Source organism: Pan paniscus, chromosome 12 (genome assembly GCF_029289425.2).
Source record: "Pan paniscus chromosome 12, NHGRI_mPanPan1-v2.0_pri, whole genome shotgun sequence".
Classification (NCBI taxonomy): Eukaryota; Metazoa; Chordata; class Mammalia; order Primates; family Hominidae; genus Pan; species Pan paniscus.
The window spans coordinates 25711808-25727756 of NC_073261.2; the positions used below are offsets into that span (position 1 = coordinate 25711808).

General features: G+C 41.0%; 1 protein-coding gene across 7 annotated transcripts in view; it reads right to left on the minus strand.

Moving 5' to 3' along the window:
* The window catches only part of LOC129397126 (ranBP2-like and GRIP domain-containing protein 4), a 68898-nt gene that overhangs the window by 34559 nt on the left and 18390 nt on the right, over window positions 1-15949 (minus strand). For 4 of the 7 annotated variants that reach the window (XM_055107536.2, XM_063594710.1, XM_055107537.2 and 1 more), the window contains exons 6-10: window positions 15607-15752; window positions 10828-11023; window positions 4712-4799; window positions 2380-2589; window positions 83-264 (exon numbers count right to left, since the gene is read on the minus strand). In XM_055107536.2, coding sequence (XP_054963511.1) covers window positions 83-264; window positions 2380-2589; window positions 4712-4799; window positions 10828-11023; window positions 15607-15752 — 822 coding nt within the window. Of the gene's footprint in view, window positions 1-82; window positions 265-2379; window positions 2590-4711; window positions 7318-10827; window positions 11024-15606; window positions 15753-15949 lie in introns of those variants that run through there. The other 3 variants (XM_055107538.2, XM_055107539.2, XM_063594711.1) reach the window with 3 other exon arrangements.

A 15949-nucleotide genomic window follows, 5' to 3' on the forward strand; every position in this document is an offset into this window, starting at 1 on the left:
TGTTTTATTTAAGGAAAAGTTAAGTTAGAAAAAAAAATTAAACAAAATTCAGAATATTTAATTTGTTAAAATCTTTGCTTACTTCAAGATCTAAAATACATATTGATTCAGGCGCATTTGTTTCAAGCCTTGAGGTTTCATGGGGCAAATGATGGAAAAGCTGTTTTAGCCATTTTCGGATTCCAGGTAAAGCAGGCAATGAATTCCACTGTAAGCCAAGCCAAGTAAGGTGCTGAAGACTACCATTATGTGCTCGAATAGCACCTGAAATAAAATTTAAAAATTGGCTTAAGGGTTTGAAATTTTTCTTTGTGCCATTAGTTTTGCCAACATAAACAATTCACATTATATATATATCTTAATTATATAACTGCTTTTCTATATCAAAGCTGGAGGGAATTCTATGTTAGGCAAAATCTCATGTTCTTATTAAATGCATTCTCACTTGATTATTTCTAGAAATTTTAATAAAAATAGTAGTGATGAAGAATGTTTAAGTCCATCTTAAAAAATGACACTGACTAGAACTCAATAAACCAAAATCAACTGACAAAAGCCAAATAAAGAACACCTAACCTAATAAGAAACCCCAAAACAATGGGTTTTCCTTTAAGTCATTAAAGCAATGGAACACCACTACATTAATCCATTGGTACAGTAAAGAAATCTGTTTTTCTACAAGAAAGTCAATATTGAAAAGGTTATGTGCAGTCAGGAGTTCGAGACCAGCCTGGCCAGCATGGTGAAACTCCGTCTCTACTAAAAATACAAAAAATTAGCCGAGCACGGTGTCACGTGCCTATAGTCCCAGCTACTTGGGAGGCTGAGGCAAGACAATTGCTTGAACCTGGCAGGCAGAAGTTGCAGTGAGCCGAGATTGCGCCACTGCACTCCAGCCTGGGTGACAGAGCGAGACTCTGTCTCAAAAAAAAGAAAAGAAAAGAAAAGGTTATGCGCTTCTGGAAGCATGAAGAGGTATAATCTTTCCGTCATTTTGGCAATTTGCAAGACTTAAAGATGTTCATGTCCTTTGTCTCAGTAGTTCTGTTTTTAGGTATCTCTATGGAAATAACTTGCAATGAAGACACTTTTTGTTGAAGTTTTTATCAGAGTATGATTATTAACAGTGGAAAAGTTGAGAAAACTTGGATGCCCAATAACAGAAAGTAGCAAGAAAATTATGACTACTTCATAAAAAAGATTATATTGCCAATAAAAGTGATATTTATAGTTTTAATACAGAGACTATGGGAGAGAATTCATGAAGGAAGCAAGATAAATCATACATAAACAACCATTTAGATGAAAAATATGGCCAGATGCAGTGGCTCATGCCTATAATTCCAACACTTTTGTTTTTGAGACGAAGTCTCGTTCTGTCGCCCAGGCTGTAGTGCAGCAGTGTGATCTTGGCTCACTGCAACCTCCACCTCCCGGGTTGGAGTGATTCTCCTGCCTCAGCCTCCTGAGTAGGGACTACAGGCACATGCCACCACCCCCGGATAATTTTTGTATTTTTAGTAGAGATGGGGTTTCACCATGTTGGCCAGGATGGTCTCGAACTCCTGATCTCAGGGGATCTGCCCGCCTCGGCCTCCCAAAGTGCTGGGATTACAGATATGAGCCACTGTGCCAGGCCTAATCCCAACACTTTGGGGGGCTTAGGCAGGAGGATCACTTGAGCCTAGGAGTTGGAGACTAGCCTGGGCAACAAAGGGAGACCCTGTCTCTACCAATTAAAAAAAAAAAATTATCTGGGCCAAGTGGCATGTGCCTATGGTACCAGCTACTCAGGAGGCTGAGGCAAGAGAATCCCTTGAGCCCAGAAGTTCAAGGCAGCAGTGACCTACGATCACGCCACTACACTCCAGCCCAGGTGACACAGTGAGACCCTGTCTCAAAATACAACAAGGCTGGTCGTGGTGGCTCACTCCTGTAATCCCAGCACTTTGGGAGGCCAAGGCAGGTGGATCACCTGAGGTCAGGAGTTTGAGACCAGCCTGACCAACATGATGAAACCCCGTCTCTACTAAAAATACAAAAAATTAGCCGGGCGTGGTGGTGGGCATTTGTAATCCCGCTACTTGGGAGACTGAGGCAGTAGAATTACTTGAACCCGGGAGGCAGAGGTTACAGTGAGCCGAGATCGCACCACCGCACTCCAGCATGGGCGACAAGAGCAAAACTTGGTCTCAAAAACAACAACAACAACAAAAAATACATGCCACCCCCACAGCACCACATTCAAACTCCCCCCAGCCCAACCCACACACAAAAGGAATACAGGAAAATATTAAGTCGTTATTTCTGGGTAATAAGATTATGGGCAATTTATAAGAATTAAGACGGAGACCATTTCCTCTGAAACATATAACTTACCAATATCGTATCTAGCCAAATCTTCAAGCTCTGGTTCTTGTACATCAATGTTTCCAATATCATCGCTACCAAGAAAAGATGTATCCTTAGGTGACTGACTAGAAAACAGAGCATCATATAACACAGACTGCCCGCTTTTGTTGGCAAAAGTTTCAACAATCTCTTTTAAAAAATCTTGCTTGCCACGACTTAAGTTTAGCAACATATGCCCTGAAAAAAAAATTTAAGTTATTTCCATCACTTTAAAAATACAGATTGTATTTGCTCACGTTGTCTCATTTGTATACCCAAAGGGGAAATAACATGATTATTGCAGACCTAACCCTCCAACCCAAAAAATACAGCTGGACAACAAAACGGGTGCTTATGTAGCAAATGAAAAGAGTACAGGTTTAATATTCTCAGTATCTACATAAGACAGCAGAAGGGGTAAAAAAGACAGGAATGTGTATGAAAAATGCCAAACATATTTGCATTTTAGATGAAAAGGTCTGGATTTAAGTGGCCATAGGAGAACCGGGACAAGCTCTTATTCTCTGATCTGATACACTGATTTCTGAACCTGGCTGATCAGAATCCTCCTTTAAACAGCTTTTAAGAATTATTTCCGGCTGGGCACGGTGGCTCATGCCTGTAATCCCAGCAGTTTGGGAAGCCAAGCTGGGTGGATAATGAGGTCAGGAGATCAAGACCATCCTGGCTAACACAGTGAAACTCTGTCTCTACTAAAAATACAAAAAAAAAAAAAAAAAAAAAAAATTAGCCGGCCCTGGTGGCGGGCGCCTGTAGTCCCAGCTACTGGGGAGGCTGAGGGAGGAGAATGGCGTGAACCCGGGAGGCGGAGCTTGCAGTGAGCCGAGATCACGCCACTGCACTCCAGCCTGGGTGACAGAGTAAGACTGTCTCAGGAAAAAAAAAAAAAGAATTATTTCCAGGCCTCGTTCCCAGAGATTTTTATTCCATAGGTTTACATTAAGCAATCAAAAAATCATAGTCTCGGATAAAGTACTGATACATGCTATAACACAGACGAACCTTGAAAACCTTGCTAAATGAAAGAAGCCCGTCACAAAAGACCACATACTATATGATTCCATTTATGTGAAATGTTCAGAAGAGGCAAACCTACAGAGACAGATGAGCGGTTGCCAAGGCTGAGAGGTTTGGGTAAAATGGGGAGTAACTGCTAATAGGTAAGGAATCCCTCATGGAGTGATGAAAATCTTGTAAAACTGACTGTGGTGACAGTGGTAATACTCTACGAACACAGTAAAAGCCACTGAAGTGTACACTTTAAATGGGTGAAGCGTATGGTACATGAATTATATTTCAATTGAACTTTTTAAAAAAACCCTCCTTCGAGTTAATTCTGCTGGGCAATTAGGTTTGGTTACCACTACACAGTTGTGTCTCAGCACACTTACAGAGGCACCCTCGGGATGCCCAGATCAAAGACATAAAAAAAAATACAGGCAATTTTCATCTAACTGTGACACCATGCAAAGGCACTTATGAGAGCCCTGCAAGGGTAGAAGGAAAAGAGAAAAGGGAGAAAGTAGAAAGTCACTTTAAGGACTGAAAGCCTAACTCCCACAAAAAAAGTGGGCTATGGAGTAAAAGAGCAATGTGAGCTCTGGCCAACAGCCTAACTATATACCAAAGCTTGTAATAACCTTGATTTAATATTACATCTTGCTCTTTACAAAATTCATCCAATTTTATATCAAAACTGCTCCTTATAGAAAGCATTATGTTTCTTCAGTTCACTGCTTGATTCAATGGCCATCTAACTATCTTAAAGTTTGTATCTTAGCAAAATCACAGGTAATATGCAACAGACCTTTAGCATTCATCCCAAGCCAAAAATGGGGGAAAAAATCCACAAATTCCGAGAGCCTAATATAAGGTAAGTATATATCTTCTATCTTCCTCACTATGCTCTCAGCTCTTTAAGACAGATCCGTATCTTCTTCATCTTTATATCCCCACAGCAGTGTTTTTAGAATCAGCTGGTGTTAAATGGTTAGCAAATCAATAATTATACTTAGTTCAGGAAGTGACTAAATATTCAGGCTAGAGGCTCTAGCAGCCAGATGAAGAAAGAGTTAAGAAATCCTCTCCACATAGGAACAAACAATATCAAATATTCATTTTTTTAAAGAATGTGCTATTTCTTCGCATCTCTTCCATACCTATTGCTCTTAACTGATACAGTGAAAAGAAATAATTTTGACAAATTATCTCCTGGACAGATGAAGATTTTATCATAAGATATGCCTTAACAGAAATTCCTTTTTCTTTTTAAATTAAATTAGTTTAATATTACTATTACCTGATTGGCTCAGTCGGTCACAGGCCATCATTTCCAGCAGATTTTGTCTAGCTTCACCTTTTATTAATTTAATCTTTGGTCTTGGAACCTAATAATTTTAGAATCAAAAATCTTAATTTGATGATACCCATACTTCTAATAGTAACATGGTCTTATCTATTACACTGTACTTTTTTTGATAATGAATAAACAGTTAACCATTAATTAAACTGAATTGGAAAAGACTGCAAAAACTGGGAACCAAGGAATTTATATAACCTATGAAAAATAGGCCAGGTACAGGCGTGGTGGCTCACACCTATAATCCCAACACTCTGGGAGGCCAAGGTGGGCTGATCACTTGAGGTCAGGAGTTCGAGACCAGCCTGGCCAACATGGTGAAACCCAGTCTCTACTAAAAATAATAAAAAAAAAACAAAGAGCCAGGCGTAGTGGCACACACCTGTTAATTCCAGCTACACGGGAGGCTGAGGCACAAGGATAGCTTGAACCTGGGAGGCAGAGGTCGTAGCGCGCCGAGACTGTGCCATTGCACTCCAGCCTGGGTGAAAGAGCGAGACTCCATCGCAAAAAAAAAAAAAAAAAAAAAGAGGGGCCAGACATGTTGGCTCACACCTGTAATCCCAGCACTTTGGGAGGCCAAGGTGGGGGGATCACTTGAGCCCAGAGTTCAAGACCAGCCTGAACAACACGGTGAGACCCTATCTCTAAAAAAAGTTTTTTTTAATTAGCCAGGCGTGGTGGCACACACCTGTGGTCCCAGCTACTCAGGAGGCTGAGGCAGGAGGATCACTTAAATCCAGGAGGTCAAGGCTGCAGTGAGCCATGATCATGCCACTGTGCTCCAGCTTGGGCGACAGAGTGAGACCCTATCTCCAAAAAAAGAAAAAAAAAAAAGCATACACAGAGCAGCTCTGAGAAATTAGTTTCTACTAAAAGCACATTCATGTTACATTCAGAGAAATGGAAAATTTAATTACATTACTTTTCTACCCTGCATAAATAGGACAACAGCAGATGTTGTCCTATTTGAGTAGATATGACACCCTACTTTAAAAAGTACAGGTGAAATGACACTTGGAAACGCCACATTGTAGATAACACATTTTCAGAGTATGGATAATAGGGGATAGCACTAGAATAAATGGGACAACCAGGAAATTAAAGAGATCCTAATGCAATAACCTATAAAAAAAAAAAGCATGATGAATAGAATGGCGAAGGGAAGACGTGACAGCTGCCTTCAAATATTAAAATTATTTTATAAAAGAAATCATCAAAAGAAGAAACAAGACCAACAGGTAGAAGGCTTGAAGAATATTTTTATTCTATATAAGGAAGTACCAAGAGCCAAACCACCTAAAGATGCACTGGGCTATCTTGAAAAGTAATGAATGTCCATCACTGAAAACGTCCAGTCATAGGCAATGCCCGCTTACTAGAAACATGCCAAAAGTAACTATATGGGTGACTAGAGCATCGGCTTTTAATTCTATCACCACTTTCTTAATTGGTGGTGGAAATGTAATTTGATACAACCTCTTTAGGGTTAGATATTTGGCAACAGCTCTAAAAATTATAAATGCACAGATATACTTTGATACTGCAATTCTTTCAGGAATTCATGGCACAAGTTAATCATTGCTAAATTACTTGAAGTAGCATTAAAAAAAAAAGTAAAAGCAAGCTAATGTCCTGGTTTTAGGACCCTGGTTTTAAAAACTCCAAAACTACAGTACATCCATACAATGGAATAATATGCAAGCATCCAAACTAATGAGAATGCCCTTTATATATACAGACATGGAAACATCTCCAAGATACAGTTAATGGAAATAAAGTAAATGCAATGTTCAAATGTTTTCCTCCTTCTTTTAAAGACAGGGGATATATGTGTGTTTACTTGGAGATGCATAAAACATTTCCTGAAGAACACACAAGAAAGCAATAACATTAGTTTCTTTGGGGGTGGAGAAAGTAAATAACTAGGGAACAGAAAGGAGTCTTCATAGCATATTCTTAAGAGCCGCCAGAATTTTAAACCATGTATATATAATTCTTTCCAAACATGCTCATTTTTCAAAATATATGATTTATGAACCTAAAAGCTTCTGATTTTGAATTTTAGAAATATTCGTATCGCCTATCCTTTTACTCACAAGTTTTCTAAACATCATGTCAAAGTTTGTCATCTATATGTTGAAAAGAGCACACAAAGTAAGAAACAAAATGTTGACATCATTTTTTGTTTTCAAACTGACCTCAATTCATAAACCCGGCCTCTTTTACAAAATTATTCAACAGTTGAATCTGTGACCAGTTAATTAGTTGTGAATCCACTCAATCAAATCATCTCAATTCACTATTTCTTTTTTTTTTTTTTTGAGATGGAGTCTCGCTCTGTCGCCAGGCTGGAGTGCTGCAGTGGCACGATCGCGGCTCACTGCAACCTCCGCCTCCTGATTTCAAGCAATTCTCCTGTCTCGGCCTCTCAAGTAGCTGGGACTACAGGCACCCGCCACCATGCGTGGCTAATTTTTGTATTTTTAGTAGAGATGGGGTTTGACCATGTTGGTCAGGATGGTCTCAAACTCCTGACCTTAAGCGATCCGCCCGCCTCAGCCTCCCAAAGTGCTAAGATTATAGGTGTGAGCCACCACGCCTGGCTATTTCCTCATCTTAACTAAAAGGTTTCAAGACACTTTGTTAACTACCTAGCTGCAATGCAGGTGCACTTACTAGAACCACAGTATTCCTCTGATGAAGAGTCTGAAAATCTTGCCATAAAAGTTAGCCAATTCGTAAATACCCAAATGCCAGCACATAACCTACATTTTATGCTTATAATCATTTGTTCATTAAGCTTTAAAATAAACTGATCAAATAAAATACAAGCATCTAAGATGTTTCTATTATATATTCATTCTACAGAAATATGTGGTAGTTAATAAAGACTGAGGTAGGTATCTCTGTGCTGAAGTGGAACAATGAAGAAACATTTAGAAAAGCAAGGTGTCTGGCAATAGGTAAAGCACACCCACATTGAGGCACAATATCTTTTAAAAGCAGAGAAAGAATGTATTGCACATTTGCATATGCAAAAAATATTTCTGAACACCCAAGAAACTCCTAACAGTAGCTGTCATCTAGGAAAGGAGACCTGAGTGACTGGATTAAGAGGGAAACTAACTTATTATGATTAAAAGTTCACAGTCAGGTGTGGTGGCTCATACTGTAATCTCAGCACTTTGGGAGGACAAGGCAGAAGGATCACTTGAAGCCAGGAGTTCAAGACCAACCAGCCTGGGAAACATAGCAAGACCTTGTCTTTACAAAAAATTTAACAATGTAGCCAGGCATGGTGGCAGGCACCTGTAGTCCCAGCTACTGAGCTGAGGCTGAAGCAGGAGAGGATCACTTGAGCCCAGGAGTTCGAGGATGCAGTGAGCTATGATCATGCCACTGCACTCCAGCCAGAGCAAGAGTGAGACTCTGCCTCCCAAAACTACATATCAAAAAATTTTAGGCTGTGCGCCGTAGCTCACACGTATAATCCCAGCACTCTGGGAAGCTCGAGCCCAGTTCAATGTTACGGTGAGCTACGATTACGCAACTGCACTCCAGCCTGGGTGACACAGCAAGACTCTAATAGACACACAGACAGATAAATTTTAAAGTTTCCATTAAAAATAAGAACTATTGGCAGGGCGCGGTGGCTCACGCCTGTAATGCCAGCACTTTGGGAGGCCAAGGTGGGCGGATCATGAGGTCAGGAGATCGAGACCATCCTGGCTAACACTGTGAAACCCCATCTCTACTGAAAATACAAAAAAATTAGCCAGGCTTGGTGGTGGGTGCCTGTAGTCCCAGCTACTCGGGAGGCTGAGGCAGGAGAATGGCGTGAACCCAGGAGGCGGAGCTTGCAGTGAGCCGAGGTCGTGCCACTGTGCTCCAGCCTGGGTGACAGAGTGAGACTCCATCTCAAAAAAAAATAAAATAAATAAAAATAAGAACTATCAGTTACTTGAGAATTTCTATAAGAACCTTTTAATGCTTGTATTACCTAGTGAACCTCACTAAATCCATTAATTTTCACTAATCCATTCCTTATGAACATACAAGTTTCTACTGAGCAAATATTAGCACTTAACATGTGAACTGTCTATCAACAGTGTTTTTAAAAGATTTACAGGCCGGGCTCAATGGCTCATGCCTGTAATCCCAGCACTTTGAGAGGCCGAGTCGGGCGGATCACGAGGTCAGATCGAGACCATCCTGGCTAACATGGTGAAACCCCATCTCTATTAGAAAATACAAAAAATTAGCCAGGCATGGTGGTGTGTGCCTGTAATGCCAGATACGTGACAGGCTGAAGCAGGAGAATCACTTGAACCCAGGAGACACAGGTTGCAGTGAGCTGAGATTGTGCCACTGCACTCCAGCCTGGTGACAGAGCGAGACTCCGTCTCAAATAAAAATAAAAAGATTTATATTAGGCAGGGCATGCTGGCTCACTGCCTGTAATCCCAGCACTTTAAGACGCCGAGACGCGCAGATCACCTGAGTTCAGGAGCTCAAGACCAGCCTGACCAACATGGAGAAACCTCGTCTCTACTAAAAATACAAAATTAGATGGGCGTGGTGGCGTGCGCCTGTAATCCCAGCTACTCGGGAGGCTGAAGCAGGACAATCGCTTGAACCCGGGAGGCGGAGGTTGCAGTGAGCCAGATGGCGCCATTGCACTCCAGCCTGGGCAACAAGAGCAAAACTCCGTCTCAAAAAGAAAAAAAGATTTATATTAGAAGGAGGGGCCTTCTCTAAAAGTAATGAATCCTTTTTTTTCCCCTCCCCAAGCAAAAAATCCTTCTCTAAAATTAATCATTTTTCTAAGCCTGGTTTAATGCTTTTTTGGAAGACTGCTTATTTCTTTTCCTTTCAAAAGTTATGCAAGCTCATTAAAAAAAAAAAAAAAAAAAAAAAAAGGCCAGGCATGGTGGCTCACACCTGTAAATCCCAGCACTTTGGGAGGCCGAGGCAGGTGGATGACTAGGTCAGGAGATTGAGACCATCCTGGCTACCATGGTGAAACCCCGTCTCTACTAAAAGTACAAAAAAAAATTAGCCAGGCGTGGTGGCAGGTGCCTGTAGTCCCAGCTACTCAGGAGGCTGAGGCAGGAAAATGGCGTGAACTCGGGAGGTGGAGCTTGCAGTGAGCCGAGATCGCGCCACTGCACTCCAGCCTGGGCGACAGAGCAAGACTGCGTCTCAAAAAAAAAAAAAAAAAAAAAAAAGCCAGGCGCGCCAGGCGCAGTGCCTCGCGCCTGTAATCCCAGCACTTTGGGAGACCAAGGCAGGTAGATCAAGAGGTCAAGAGATTGCGACCATCCTGGCCAACATGGTGAAACCCCATCTCTATTAAAAATACAAAAAATTAGCTGGGCTTGGTAGCACGGGCCTGTAGTCCCAGCTACCCGGGAGGCTGAGGCAGGAGAATCACTTGAACCCAGGAGGTGGAGGCTGCAGTGAGCCGAGATCACGCCACTGCACTCCAGCCTGGCGACAGAGAGAGACTTGGTCTCAAAAAAAATAAAAAAATAAAAAATAAGAAAAGGTTTTATGTTTTCAAAGATTAATATACTGTTACATATACACAATACAGTCATAAATGTTATATACATGTGTTTCAATTAACATGTTAAATTGCAATCATATTCTTCTATCACAGGCTATAAAGCCATTGCCCTACGTCTACTTATTAGGATTTTGTCCAAGTAACACATCTTTTTGAATCAAGCTTTACCCATAATACGAGATTACATCTTTATCATGTTCCCAAAAATGGCAGAGTAAAAAGATCAAACTCTTCAAATTTGTCTACAAACAAATCATGGCAATGCAGACTTTCGACAAGAGTGCATTCAACATCCCTGTTTCACCAGCCTCACCAGTATTGTGTATGCTTAGTTATTTTCCACTGTATCAAATTGACTATTTCATTTTAACTTTAATTCCACAGGTTTGTTCACATATTGTCATTACATACCAGAGCACACCTTCATTTAAAACACATCAAGACTCCATGAAATGTCAATTGCTCCTACAAGTGGAAGACTTACCTGAAATGCTATGAGATAGCACAATGCAGCCAGCTCAGAAAGAGCTCGCCATTGAACATTATTACCATGCTGACCCATCTTCAAGAGCAGAGAACCAGCATACATATAGAAATGTCCTTTCATTTCTAAGAAAGTAGCTGACAGTTCATCATTTCCACCCAAAGAAGATTTCGCAGACTGAAGAGCACTATCAAAACTGTAATATGAAAATATCAAACAGATGATACACACTTACTGCACTGTGAATAATCATGGTTCATTTAATTCAAAACAAAATAAAAATTTTATTTCAAGCTTCATCTTCCACATTCAACTTCTAATAATTCTTATTCCCCATGTTATAAATTATGAATCATCTAATGCTTATTTTTATCCTGCATACTTCCTATACTTCATGCTTAACCTCTCAAATGTCGTCTTATTCCCAGTTATTTCCAGCCCTCCAATCACAGGATAAATATAAGATTAGTGATTATAGGTGCACATTTCAAAATAAACCAGGATAAAGTTGGGAGACTATTTTGTAGTTTCTTCCTGATCATATAATTTCATTATTTAATTAACAGTTGTAATTTCTCAAATTAGACATACCATTTCCAAATTATAAGTAAATAACTGACAGGTATTTGAGTATCAATACAGCAATTGCTCTTTTTACTATATAGATCATTACAGCATTAAATAAATTGTCTTTTTTTTTTTTTTTTTGAGACGGAGTCTCTCACTATCGCCTGGGCTGGAGTGCAATGGCACGATCTAAGCTCACTGCAACCTCCACCTCCCAGGTTCAAGTGATTCTCCTGACTCAGCCTCCTGAGTAGCTGGGATTACAGGAACCTGCCACCATGCCCCACTAAACTTTTTTTATATTTTTAGTAGAGACAGGGTTTCACTATGTTGGCCAGGCTGGTCTCGAACTCCTGACCTCACGATCCGCCCGCCTCAGTTTACCAATGTGCTGGGATTACAGGCATGAGCCACTATGCCTGGCCTACTATTTGTAATCTATATTCTAAATTAGTTCTTCTAAATCCTAATGTTTCTCCAAATCCTCACTTTGGAAGAAAAGTAAAAGCAAAAAGCAAACACTTAAACGTGAAGCATGATTTTAAAGTGGCTTACAATAAAGCAACCAGAGCAAGTGAGGTCTAAAGATCTCTAAGGGTGTTCAAAAACCCCTTCAGGGGATCCATGAAGTTAAAATTACTTTTACAATAATACCAAAAAAAATTTATATATTACATACTCATTTTCTCATGTATGTAGAGCTGAGTTTTTTCGTTTTTGTTTTTGGAGACAGAATCTCACTCTGTCACAAGGCTGGAGTGCAGTGGCACAATCTTGGCTTACTGCAACCTCTGACTCCCAGGTTCAAGCGATTCTTCTGCCTCAGCCTCCCGAGCAGCTGGGACTATAGGCGTGTACCAACATGCCCGGCTAATTTTTTGTATTTTTAGTAGAGACAAGGTTTCACCATTGTTAGCTGGGATGGTCTCGATCTCCTGACTTCGTGATCCACCCGCCTCAGCCTCCCAAAGTGCTGGGATTACAGGCCTGAGCCACCGCGCCCCGCTGAGCTGAGTTTTCTAGAGGCTTCATGACATGTAATAGTTTTACAGATTGAAAGAGGAAGTAAATGAGAATCTAGCTATGTTCTATTAAGCGAGACATTAAAAAGATTTACAAAAATGCAAAAACAATGACACTTTTCTGACTACTTTTTTGCTGTTGGGAAATAATTATTTTTCATAAAAAATGCTATTATTGGCCCTGCGTGGTGGCTCACACATGTAATTCCAGCACTTTGGGAGGCCGAGGCGGGTGGATCACCTGAGGTCAGGAGTTCAAGACCAGCCTAGCCAACATGGTGAAACCCCATCTCTACTAAAAATACAAAAAATTAGCCAGGCGTGGTGGTGGGCACCTGTAATTCCAGCTACTTGGGAGGCTGAGGCAGGAGAATCGCTTGAACCTGGGAAGCAGAGGTTGCAGTGATCCGAGACCACACTGTTGCACTCTAGCCTGGGCAACAAGAGCAAAACTCCGTCTCAAAAAACAAACAAAAAAAAGCTACTATTATTAACACACAATAGGGCTTATTACATTTTTAATGGATTACATTTTTTATTTGTTTTAATTTCTAATGTAATAAACACTGACAGAAATAACCCACATACGGCCGGGTGCAGTGGCTCAGACCTGCAATCCCAGCATTTTGGAAGCCAAGGCAGGCGGATCACGAGGTTAAGAGATTGAGACCTTCCAGTACTTTGGGAGGCCAAGGTAGACGGATCAAGAGGTCAAGAGATCGAGACCAGCCGGGCGCGGTGGCTCATGCCTGTAATCCCAGCACTTTGGGAGGCTGAGGCAGGCGGATCACAAAGTCAGGATATCAAGACCATCCTGGCTAACACGGTGAAACCCCATCTCTACTAAAAATACAAAAAATTAGCTGGGTGTGGTGGCGGGCACCTGTAGGCCCAGCTACTCGGGAGGCTGAGGCAGGAGAATGGCATGAACCCTGGAGGCAGAGCTTGCAGTGAGCCGAGATGGCGCCACTGCACTCCAGCCTGGGCAACAGAGCGAGACTCCATCTCAAAAAAAAAAGATCGAGACCATCCTGGCCAACATGATGAAACCCTGTTTCTACTAAAAATACAAAAATTAGCCAGGTGTGGGCTGGGCGCGGTGGCTCACGCCTGTAATCCCAACACTTCGGGAGGCCGAGGAGGGCAGATCACGAGGTCAGGAGATCGAGACCATCCTGGCTAACACGGTGACACTCTGTCTCTACTAAAAATACAAAAAATTAGCCGAGCGTCGTGGTGGGCGCCTGTAGTCCCAGCTACTCAGGAGGCTGAGGCAGAAGAATGGCGTGAACCTGGGAGGTTCACAAGGGGGGTAACAAAGGGCCCATGAGGCCTGATTAACTGATCTGACAAACCATCTGTCACCCACAGCCCTAAGCCACACTGTGAAACTGCCTAGGGTGGCACCAGCTTTTTATCTTCCTCAGGGTCCTCCCCTCAGGCCCCCAAGTCACCCCCTCGTGGTCCAGATTCTCCCCTGAGTGACTCCATCCCCATGGTCATCTCCCCTCCTGAGCCTCCCCCTCTGAGGGCCAAGGGCTGTCCTCAGGGCCCTCCTGGGGCTTCCTGGTGGGGAACAACCTGAGGCAGGAGGATAAGCTCTTATTCAGAGCATTGAGAGGAAATTGTGAAGCTTGCAGTGAGCCAAGATTGTGCCACTGTACTCCAGGTTGGGTGACAGAGCGAGACTGTCTCAAAAAAAAAAAAAAAACAAAAAATTAGCCAGGTGTGGTGTCGGGCACATGCAGTCCCACCTATTCAGGAGGCAGAGACAAGAGAATCACTTGAACCCAGGAGGCAGAGGTTGCAGTGAGCCGAGACTGCACCACTGCATGCCAACCTGGCGAGAGCAAGACTCAGTCCCAAAAAAAAAAAAAAAAAAGACAGATTGAGACCATCCTGAACCCCGTCTCTACTAAAAATACAAAAATTAGCTGGGCGTGGTGGTGTGTGCCTGTGGTCCCAGCTACTTGGGAGGCTGAGGCAGGAGAATCACCTGAACCCGGGAGGCGGAGGTTACAGTGAGCCAAGGTCGTGCCACTGCACTCCAGCCTGGTGACAGAGCAAGACTCCATCTCAAAAAAAAAAAAAAAAAAGAAAGAAAGAAAGAAAGAAAGAAAGAAAAAAAGGAACCCACATACAAAGATCTTTGATGTCCTTAAGAAAAATGTAAAAGGAACTTGTGACCAAAAAATTTGAGTATACAAAGAACACAAAATAAAACATCCTACATGTTTTCTAAAATAATCTTAAAGTTATGTTAGTTCTTTTAGATACTGCTCTTACCCTACCAATTTAGGACACTATGTACTTTTTCAAGAAAATTACCTACTCCATGCACTCAGTGAAATGAACTTCTTTCCTTATACCAGATGGGGAAATAAATTAACTTCCAAACAAATGGACAGCCTAAACTAGCAATCAGTAAACTTTTTCTACAAAAAGGAGGAGATTACTAATCTGGCTTTACAGGCATACAATCTCTGCTGCAACCACTCAACTCCAACCTTGTAGTATGTAAGCAGCCACAGACAATACATAAACAGAGGCATGCTGCATTCCAATAAATATTAACAAAATTAGGCAGGGGCCACATTTGGCCCACAAGTTCTAATCAACCCCTGCTCTAAACTAACATCTTTATACAAATCCAAGTGATGTTTTTGTTCAATGGAATTTATTTTCAAAATGGAGACACTGGTTTTCAAAATCAAAATTTAGGAAAAAAGGTAAATCACATAGTTGAGTTATTTTGTTTCTTAGCTAAAACAGTATTTTCTGAAATACCAGTGATGCTAAGTGCTTATACTAGTACATGTGAACCTAGCCATCTGATGACAGATGAACTTTTTCACTCAAGATTATACTATTATAAAAAAATAAAATATGAAATAGCAGTTAGAACATTCATTTTAAGCTTGACTATGACAAAACTGAGTAACCATAAGGCTAATTTTAATCAAGCTTGAACTATAAGAGTTCTCTAAAAAGGAAAGTCATATAAAACCAATTAGAACTTCCCCGTAAAAGAAGAAAAATAAGATTGCCTCCTAGTGGTTCACTGTATTAACTATAACTCCTAGGTACATTATAGAAATAATGATTCAGTGAAGAAATTTAGAGCAATGAACTTACTGCAAAAAGAAAAACTGCAATTTATACTAAAGCATTCTCCTCAAAGTCAACGCACCTTTCCAGTAATTCTCTACTTTTCTGCACATCTCTAGTGGAAAGCGTAAGAAGCATAAGATTAGCATAGGCCAGCAGTAAGTCTGTATTGGTTGCTCGCCAGTCACTTTTATCAGACTCCAAACTCTGTAAAGACTCCAGATATTCCTATTTTGTGGAATGAATAATAAGTTACAAAACTTAATCAAGTGTTAAGAAATTAACCATTTTATGCCTATAAATTCCTTTTCTCACTCCAACCACGTTTGTGAAACTACATTGATTTTTACATCAACCTTATAAATGAAAACACCAAAAATATATACATTTATCATAGTTATCTCCCCAATTTTCCCATTATAAAT